Raw genomic sequence first — 10,596 nt, 5'->3', positions numbered from 1 at the left:
TGAAAACAAAACAACAGCTATCTGTCAGGAATAAAAAACAAAGAACAGCAATCTGTCAGGAATAAGAAAACAAAACAACAGCTATCTGTCAGGAATAAGAAAAACAAACAACAGCTATCTGTCAGGAATAAGAAAACAAAACAACATCAATCTGTCAGGAATATGAAAACAAAACAACAGCTATCTGTCAGGAATAAGAAAACAAAACAACAGCAATCTGTCAGGAATATGAAAACAAAACAACAGCTATCTGTCAGGAATAAGAAAACAAAACAACATCAATCTGTCAGGATATGAAAACAAAACAACAGCTATCTGTCAGGAATAAGAAAACAAAACAACATCAATCTGTCAGGAATAAGAAAACAAAACAACAGCTATCTGTCAGGAATAAGAAAACAAAATAACAGCAATCTGTCAGGAATAAGAAAACAAAACAACAGCTATCTGTCAGGAATAAGAAAACAAAACAACAGCTATCTGTCAGGAATAAGAAAACAAAACAACAGCAATCTGTCAGGAATATGAAAACAAAACAACAGCTATCTGTCAGGAATAAAAAAACAAAAACAACATCAATCTGTCAGGAATAAGAAAACAAAACAACAGCTATCTGTCAGGAATAAGAAACAAAAGAACAGCAATCTGTCAGGAATAAGAAACAAAAACAACAGCTATCTGTCAGGAATAAGAAAACAAAACAACAGCTATCTGTCAGGAATAAGAAAACAAAACAACAGCTATCTGTCAGGAATAAGAAAACAAAAACAACAGCAATCTGTCAGGAATAAGAAAACAAAACAACAGCTATCTGTCAGGAATAAGAAAACAAACAACATCAATCTGTCAGGAATAAGAAAACAAAACAACAGCTATCTGTCAGGAATAAGAAAACAAAAGAACAGCAATCTGTCAGGAATAAGAAAACAAAACAACAGCTATCTGTCAGGAATAAGAAAACAAAACAACAGCTATCTGTCAGGAATAAGAAAACAAAACAACATCAATCTGTCAGGAATAAGAAAACAAAACAACAGCTATCTGTCAGGAATAAGAAAACAAAAACAACATCAATCTGTCAGGAATAAGAAAACAAAACAACAGCTATCTGTCAGGAATAAGAAAACAAAAATAACAGCAATCTGTCAGGAATAAAAAACAAAACAACAGCTATCTGTCAGGAATAAGAAAACAAAACAACAGCTATCTGTCAGGCATAACAAAAACAAAACAACAGCAATCTGTCAGGAATATGAAAACAAAACAACAGCTATCTGTCAGGAATAAGAAAACAAAACAACATCAATCTGTCAGGAATAAGAAAAACAAAACAACAGCTATCTGTCAGGAATAAGAAAACAAAAAGAACATCAATCTGTCAGGAATAAGAAAACAAAACAACAGCTATCTGTCAGGAATAAGAAAACAAAACAACAGCTATCTGTCAGGAATAAGAAAACAAAACAACATCAATCTGTCAGGAATATGAAAACAAAACAACAGCTATCTGTCAGGAATATTCCTGACAGATTGCTGTTGTTTTGTTTTCTTATTCCTGACAGATAGCTGTTGTTTTGTTTTCTTATTGTTTTATAATCCCTGACCTTTAGAAGTCGATGAGAATGAGGCATTTCCCAGAAACACTCATGTTGGACCCTTGTGGTCTCATTAGCTCCCTGAGCCAGTTAATGATCTGTGATTGAGATTAATGATGAACAGAGAAGAGAGACGAAGAGGAGGAGGAAGGAGAAAGGAAAGGACGGGAGCTTGGAGAAAAACATGCTCATACTAGAAGTTTCCTATGAGCCTAGAAAAATGAAGTGAATGAACTGTAAAACCACAACTAACCCCATAAGGCATGCACTACTAATATTGGCCATTAAAAAGTGTGTGTGTGTTTGTGGGGGGGTTGGAAGGAGAACAGCAGGACACAGTACATCTGGACAGACTACCCCCCAGAGAGTTGAAGGGAGAGGAAAGGAAAAAAGAGGGGAAGGGAAAGAGAAGGTGCCAAAACGCTGTGTGTTCTGTTGGATTGGTTAGTGTTGCTAACTGGATGAAACCATGGGAAGAGAGAGAGAGAGAGAGAGAGAGCATGAGGAGTTGCAACATTTCCTTCTCATCTGGATCTGCTGTATGGATTTACATAAAGTGTTCTGACAAGTGGAGGCTGCTGAGGGGAGAGCGGCTCATAATAATGGCTGGAACGGAGCGAATGGACTGGCATCAATCAAATGGAAACAATGTGTTTGATGTGTTTGATACCATTCCACTGATTCTTCTCCAGCCATTACCACGAGCCTGTCCTTCCCAATTAAGGTGCCACCAACCTCCTGTGGTTCCGACCCACCCGCGTGAGCTGTGTTTTGATCAGCAACATTACGTTTGTGATGCCAGCAGATGTTCTCTCCAAACGCCCGTCGAGAACAATATGGCCAACAGATAAACAGATTTCTCTCTGTGAGGAAAATTGTGGCCTTTCGATCCAATTCCCTATCTAGGACGCTCTGTTGTTTTGGGGTCGAAATAAAGGTATTTGACCTGCGCTGTACCAGGATGTTGTTATTTGACCTGACCTGTACCAGGATGTTGGTATTTGACCTGCCCTGTATCAGTATGTTGGTATTTGACCTGACCTGTATCAGTATGTTGGTATTTGACCTGACCTGTACCAGTATGTTGGTAATTTGAACCCTGACACTGTACCCGTATGTTGGTATTTGACCTGACCTGTATCAGTATGTTGGTATTTGACCTGTACCCAGTTATGTTGGTATTTGATACCTGTATCAGGAATGTTGGTATTTGACCCTGTATTCAGGATGATTTTGTATTTGACCTGCCTGTGTCAGTGTGTTGGTATTTGACCTGCCTATATCAGTATGTTGGTTTTTGACCTGTATCAGGATGTTTGTATTTGACCTGTCCTGTGTCAGTATGTTGGTATTTGACCTACCCTGTACCAGTATGTTGGTATTTGACCTGACCTGTACCAGTGTGTTGGTATTTGACCTGACCTGTACCAGTGTGTTGGTATTTGACCTGCCCTGTGTCAGTGTGTTGTTATTTGACCTGACCTGTACCCGTATGTTGGTATTTTGACCTGACTGTATCAGTATGATGGTATTTGACCTGTATCAGTATGATGGTATTTGACCTGACCTGTATCAGTATGTTGGTATTTGACCTGTATCAGTATGTTGGTAATTTGAGCTGACCTGTATCAGTATGATGGTATTTGACCTGACCTGTATCAGTATTGATGGTATTTGGACCTGACCTGTATCAGTATGTTGGTTTTTGAGCTGCCCTGTTTCAGTGTGTTGGTATTTGACCTGTATCAGTATGTTGGTATTTGACCTGTGTCAGTGTGTTTGGTATTTGACTTGGTATCAGTGTGTTGGTATTTGACCTGTGTCAGTGTGTTGGTATTTGACCTGTATCAGTGTGTTGGTATTTGACCTGTGTCAGTGTGTTGGTATTTGACCACTGTATCAGTGTGTTGGTATTTGACCTGTGTCAGTGTGTTGGTATTTGACCTGTGTCCAGTGTGGTTGGTAGTTGACCTGTATCAGTGTGTTGGTATTTGACCTGTATCAGTATGTTGGTATTTGACCTGTGTCAGTGTGTTGGTATTTGACCTGTATCAGTATGTTGGTATTTGACCTGTATCAGGATGTTTGTATTTGACCTGCCCTGTGTCAGTGTGTTGGTATTTGACCTGTTTTCAGTGTGTTGGTATTTGACCTGTATCAGTGTGTTGGTATTTGACCTGTGTCAGTGTGTTGGTATTTGACCTGTATCAGGTGTGTTGGAATTTGACCTGTATCAGTGTGTTTGGTATTTGACCTGTGTCAGTGTGTTGTATTTGACTTGTATCAGTGTGTTGGTAATTTGACCTGTGTCAGGTGTGTTTGGTATTTGACCTGTATCAGTGTGTTGGTATTTGACCTGTATCAGTGTGTTGGTATTTGACCTGTGTCAGTGTGTTGGTATTTGACGCTGTATCAGTGTGTTGGTATTTGACCTGTGTCAGTGGTGTGTGGTATTTGACCTGTGTAGTGTGTTGGTATTTGACCTGTGTCAGGTGTGTTTGTATTTGACCTGTATCAGTGTGTTGGTATTTGACCTGTATCAGTATGTTGGTATTTGACCTGTGTCAGTGCAGTGTTTGGTATTTGACCTGTATCAGTATGTTGGTATTTGACCTGTGTCAGTATGTGGTATTTGACACTGTGTCAGTATGTGGTATTTGACCTGTATCAGTGTGTTGGTATTTGACCTGTGTCAGTGTGTTGGTATTTGACCTGTGTCAGTGTGTTGGTATTTGACCTTGTATCAAGTGGTTGGTTGGTATTTGACCTGTGTCAGTGTGTTGGCATTTGACCTGCCCTGTATCAGTGTGTTGATATTTGACCTGCCCTGTAATCAGTGTGTTGGTATTTGACCTGTGTCAGTGTGTTGGTATTTGACCTGTGTCCAGTGTGTTGGTATTTGACCTGTGTCAGTGGTTTGTATTTGACCTGTGTCAGTGTGTTGGTATTATGACCTGTATCAGTGTGTTGGTATTTGACCTGTATCTAGTGTGGTTGGTATTTGACCTGTATCAGATGTTGTATTTGACCTGCCCTGTGTCAGTTGTTGGTTTGACCTGTTCAGTGTGTTTGGTATTTGACACTGTTGCAGTTATGTTGGTATTTGACCTGTGTCAGTGTGTGGTATTTTGACCTGTATCAGTATGTTGGTATTTGACCTGTATCAGATGTTGTATTTGAGCTGCCCTGTGTCAGTGTGTTGGTATTTGACCTGTTTCAGTGTGTTGGTATTTGACGCTGTATCAGTGTGTTGGTATTTGTGACCTGTGTCAGTGTGTTGGTATTTGACCTGTATCAGTATGTTGGTATTGAACCTGTATCAGGGCATCAGTTTTGTATTTGACGCTGGCCTGTGTCAGTGTGTTGGTATTTGACCTGACCTTGTTTCAGTATGTTGTTATTTGACCTGTATCAGTGTGTTGGTATTTGACCTGTGTCAGTGTGGTTGGTATTTGACCTGTATCAGTGTGTTGTATTTTGACCTGTATCAGTGTGTTGTATTTGACCTGTGTCAGTGTGTTGGTATTTGACCTTGTATCAGTGTGTTGGTATTTGACCTGTGTCAGTGTGTTGGTATTTGACCTGTATCAGTGTGTTGGTATTTGACCTGTATCAGTGTGTTGGTATTTGACCTGTGTCAGTGTGTTGGTATTTGACCTGTATCAGTGTGTTGGTATTTGACCTGTGTCAGTTGTGTTGGTATTTTGACCTGTGATCAGTGTGTTGGTATTTGACCTGTGTCAGTGTGTTGGTATTTGACCCTGTATCAGTGGTGTGTTGTATTTGACCTGTATCAGTATGTTGGTATTTTGCCTGTGTCAGTGTGTTTGGTATTTGACCTGTATCAGTATGTTGTATTTGACCTGTGTCAGTATGTTGGTATTTGATCGTGTCAGTATGTTGGATATTGAACCTGTAATCAGTGTGTTGGTAATTTTGACCTGTTCAGTGTGTTGTATTATGACCTGTGTCAGTGTGATTGTGTTATTATGACCTGTATCATGTGTTGGTATTTGACTGTGTCAGTGTGTTGGTATTTGACCTGTGTCGTGTGTTGGGTATTTGACCCTGTGTCAGTGTGTTTGTATTTGCGCTGTTATTTTGTATTGACCTGTATCAGTGTGTTGGTATTTGACCGTGTGTCAGTGTGTTGGTATTTGACCTGTATCAGTGTGCGGTTGGTATTTGACCTGTGTCAGTGTGTTGGTATTTTGACCTGTATCAGTGTGTTGGTTATTGACCTGTATCAGTGTGTTGGTATTTTGAATTGACCTGTATCAGTGTGTTGGTATTTGACCTGTGTCAGTGTGTTGGTATTTGACCAAATGTGTTGAAAAAAGTATATTAGCTCTTCAATCAGGCTATTAGGTCAGTCTGGCTCCCTGCTCTTCATATCTGATTAGCCACTATGAAAAAAGTCTCAATAACAGCTACTAAATCTTCTTTCCATCGGCGGCCATGTTCAGTCATCAGTCTCAGGAGGAGGAGGAGGAAGAGGAGTGGTAGGAAGAGGAGGAAGTATGGACAGATTGACAGATTCCTGTATGAAACACATGTGTGTGGGGTGGAGGGATTGGGAAAGTGGTGGGAATTGAAGATGATTCCTAATTTGCCATCCTGTTTGGATCACGGCGTTCCCGAGTTTTCCCAAGGGAGGGTGAACAGAATGCCAATGCGCAGGAAGCAGCACTAACTGCTGTTTATCTCACTGCTCCACCACGTGTGTCTGTACCAGAGTGTGTGCTTGTTTGTTTGCAAACGTGGATTAGGTTTTTAAGTCATTCCGGAACTATACCTACTCAGACAGTAGTGAATTAATTWATTTATTTCTGTCTGTCATTTATTTCAGTATGAATTACAGTACACACGTCTCATACACAGCATATGATTGATTAAATAGGTTTGGATCAGCCCGGAATTCCTGTGTTTGATGATCATTCATTTTGATAATCCTCTAAGTATATGATGGGATTGTCTTTGATTCCTTTGTTGATGATGTGATTCTGGGTCTGGTCTCATTCCCAGCCGTGTGTCTAAGCCTGGTCAACTGGGCTATCCTGGACATGGTCTAGTGGATTGCCCTCCCCAAACAGGACAGCTGACCCTGACTCGCCACCAACAAAGCAATGCACCCTGGGAAATCCCCTTGTGCCTGACATTTGATTCCCCCATTGTAAAAATACCTACATTTGGGGGAATTATGTGTGTGTGTGCGAGTATGTGTGTGCGAGTACGTGTTTTCTTAGATATTCCTGGGTGAACTAGTCCCAAGGTAATGCACCTCTGCCCTTAATCCTCGAGAGTGTCAGGTATGTGTGTGTCACCCCTCTGTGCCCCTATGTGTGTGTTCATTGTCTGTGCCAGTCATAGAGAGGATTAGATGGTGGATAAGCACAGTGAATCCCCTCTATTCAGCCTGGTTTAAGGCTCACTATGGGGAGGCTCAAGCTGAACTGGCATGGCACCTCTACAGCACAGCACAGCTACAGTTTCTCTGTCCCACACAGACTGACACTAGAAATGTCTGCCTATTACAGTATATTAGTATTGTCTATAATATCACATAATCCAGGAGAAGATCCATGAAGATCTATTATATATGATCCATGAAGATCTACTCTACATTACCCATGAATATCTACTCTATATGTTCCATGAAGATCTACTCTACATAATCCATGAATATCTACTCTACATAATCCATGAAGATCTACTCTACATAATCCATGAAGATCTACTGTATATAATCCACGAAGATCTACTCTATATGATCCACCAAGATCTACTCTATATAATCCATGAAGATCTACTCTATATAATCCATGCTATCCCCGGGAGAGTGGTTATGTATAGTGAACAGGTATTCTGTGTGACAACCTAACCCTCACCTGTACGGTAGTGGTTTAATAGATCCCCTCGTCTGACACTCTAGGCGTAGGACCAAAGGAGGGGATGTAAGAGAGGGGCAGGGTGGGTAGGGGGATGGAGGGTGGGATAGGGGGGATGGGAGGGGATGTTAGGGCGGGATGTAGGAGGGGGTAGAGAGGGAGGATGGTAGGTATGGGGTGGGATGTAGAGAGGTTAAGTGGAGGTCGAGAGATGGGGGTGGAGAAGAGATCGGGAGGAGTAGTAGGAAGTGGGGGGTCTATAGGAAGAGGAGGACTGGAGGAGTGGGAGCGCGTTGTCCAAGAGGGAGGGATGAGAGAGTGGGAGATGTAGAGAGGAGGATGGAGGGGAGTGGGATGTAGAGGGGAGGTGATGGAAGAGGGGGTAGAGGGGAGGGATGCGAGAGAGAGTGGGGATTAGAGAGGGGGATGGAGGGAGTGGGGGTGAGAGAGGGAGGAGAGGGAGTGGGGTGTTAGAGAGGGGAGATGGAGGAGTGGGGGTGTAGAAGGAAGGGATGGAGGGGTGGGGTGTAGAGAGGGAGGATGAGAGGAGTGGGGATGTAGAGAGGGAAGGGATGGAGGGCATAGTGGGGGGTGTAGAGAGGAGGGATGGGAAGAAGTGGGGATGTAGAGAGGAGGATGGAGGAGGGGGATTGTAGAGAGGAGGGATGAGTGGGGGTGTAGAGAGGGAGGGTATGGAGGAGTGGGAGATGTGGAGAGGAGAGGGAGGAGAGAGTGGGGGTGTAAGAGAGGGAGGGATGGAGAGATTGGGGATGTAGGAGAGGAGGCGAGGATGGAGGAGTGGGTTGTAGAGAGGCAGGAATCGGAGACGTGGAGTGGAGCGGGGTCGAGAGAGGGGGCCAAGTTGGAGGAGGACTTGGGGATGTTAGAGAGGAGGGATGGAGGGAGTGGGGTGTAGAGAGAGGGAGGACTTGGGATGAGAGGAGTGAGGGTGGGGTTGTAGAGAGGGAGGATGGAGAGAGTGGGGGTGTGGAGGAGGGGGATAGAGGGAGTGGGGGATGTAAGAGAGGTAGGGATGGAGGGAGTGGGATGTAGAGAGGGAGGGATGGGGGAGGGGATGTAGAGAGGGAGGATGGAGGATGGGATGTAGAGAGGGAGGGAGGTAGGGAGTGGGTGGGGATGTAGAGAGGAGGGATGGAAGGAAGTGGGGAATGTTAGAGAGGAGGATGGAGGGAGTTGGGGGAGGTAGAGAGGGAGGGATGGATGGAGGTGGGGATATAGAGAGGAGGGATGGAGGGACTGGGATTAGAGATAGAGACCAGATCTAGGGTAGATCAAAGACCAGATCTTGCCAGCGTTACCAGCCCCAGACCCTGTCCAAACACAAGCTGACAGAAGAGAAGTGAGAGAAAAAGACAGAGGGTCCTGAGAAGGAGGTATAAGAGGGATAGAGAGGAAGGGTGTGCGTTTACGAGCCCCGAATGGCTGTCTGTGCTGCAGGAATGCCGCCGGAGCCTGGAGATACCCGAGGCCTATCCTTTAGTCTCACTCCCTGGCTCTCTGGCTCCCTGACTCTCTGGATCCCTGATTCTCTTATTCCCTGACTCTTTGGATCCCTGACTCTCTGGATTGTTGACTCTCTGGATTCCTGGCTCCCCTGGTCCTTCACTCGCTCTCTGCTTCCTGACTCTCTGGTCCCTGACTCTCTGCATCCCTGCTCTCTGATCCATGGTCCTGGCTGCCTAGCTCTCGATCCCTGATCTCTGGATCCGGATCTCTGGCTCCCTGACTCTCTAGCTTCCTGACTCTCTGGCTCCCTTGACTCTCTGCATCCCATGACTCTCTGGATACATGGCTCTCTGGCTGCTTAGCTCTTCTGGCTTCCCTGACTCTCTGGCTCCCTGGACTCTCTGATCCCTGGATCTCTGGCTCCCGACTCTCTGGATCCCTAGCCTCCTCTGGGTCCTTGGCTCTCTGGCTCCCTGCCTCTCTGGCTCCCTGCCTCTCTGGATCCCTGGGCTCCTCTGGCTCCCTGACTCCCTGGATCCCTGCTCCTTGGCTCGTCTGCTCTCTGGCTCGCCTTGACTCTCTGGCTCCCTGCCTCTCTGGATCCCGACTCTTGGCTCCCTGCCTCTCTGGATCCCTGACTCTCTGGCTCCCTGCCTCTCTGATCCCTGACTCTCTGGCTCCCTGCCTCTCTGGATCCCTGACTCTCTGGCTCCCTGCCTCTCTGGATCCCTGGCGCTCTCGGCTCCCTGACTAACTGGATCCCTGGCTCCTTGGCTCTCTGGCTCTCTGGCTCTCTGTCTCGCTGACTCTTGGCTCCCTGTCGGCTCCTTGGCTCTCTGGCTCATTGACTCTCTGGCTCCCTGGTCTTCTGGGCCTTGACCTAGTCTACTAGTCCCCCTTTATCCCCTTCCTTCCCCTTCCTTCCTCAGCCTCTCTGTTGCTCTCGTCTGGTTGTGATAAAGAGGATGACGACTTAACTAGATCTGTTAAGCAAGGCTGTTTTGTTCCATGTTTTCATCTTCTCTCAATTTCCTATCCGAAAAGCCCTGTCATTATTCACCTCAGCTTTCAGTGTCTACTAATTAGCACAGTATGGAGGACCAGACAAGGGTAAGGTCCAGGGCAAACAGCAACATTCTGAATGAATCAGGCCAGAAAATAAATGTGATGTCTTTAAACTATCTGAGTAGCACTGAAAATCTTGTATGATTGGTCTATGACCAGGTCAGTGAATGGATACCACTGTGTGTAAATTGTGTGTGTGTGTATTGTGTGTGTGTGTGTGTGTGTGTGTGTGTGTGTGTGTGTGTGTGTGTGTGTGTGTGTGTGTATGTATGTGTGTGTTGTGTTTGTTAGACAGATGTTTGAACTTGCATAAGAAGGAAAAAACGAGCTTAGTTTGTGTGTTTTGTCTCTAAAACATCTCCATAGCACTATCAAAATTCACATCGGTCATGAGCCATTTCTATTTTTGTTATAGTAACCCTATCTCTCTCTCTCTCTCTCTCCTCTCCTCTCTCTCTCTCTCTCTCTCTCCTCTCTCTCTCTCTCTCTCTCTCTCTCTCTCTCTCTCTCTCTCTCTCTCCTTCTCTCTCTCGCCACCTCTCCTTCTTCTCTTCTCTCCCTCTTCCTTTCTCTCTCTTTCG

The 10,596-nt window shown here is 44.6% G+C and overlaps 1 protein-coding gene across 1 annotated transcript; it reads right to left on the bottom strand.

The window, feature by feature from the left end:
• Window positions 1-9,234: 9,234 nt before the first annotated feature.
• LOC111971662 (octapeptide-repeat protein T2-like) lies at window positions 9,235-9,795 on the bottom strand. Its single transcript, XM_023998517.1, has one exon. The coding sequence runs from the start codon at window positions 9,793-9,795 to the stop codon at window positions 9,235-9,237; it is 561 nt and encodes a 186-aa protein (XP_023854285.1).
• Between the last annotated feature and the right edge of the window lie 801 nt (window positions 9,796-10,596).

Source organism: Salvelinus sp. IW2-2015, linkage group LG2 (assembly GCF_002910315.2).
Source record: "Salvelinus sp. IW2-2015 linkage group LG2, ASM291031v2, whole genome shotgun sequence".
NCBI lineage: Eukaryota > Metazoa > Chordata > Actinopteri > Salmoniformes > Salmonidae > Salvelinus > Salvelinus sp. IW2-2015.
The sequence above is the reverse complement of the archived record's forward strand: the minus strand, read 5'-3'. Positions and strand labels throughout refer to the sequence as shown.

Bases quoted from the DNA above. Each gene is read 5' to 3' on its own strand.
- LOC111971662 (XM_023998517.1), bottom strand. From the start codon at position 9,795: ATGAGCCAGAGAGCCAAGGAGCCGACAGGGAGCCAAGAGTCAGCGAGA.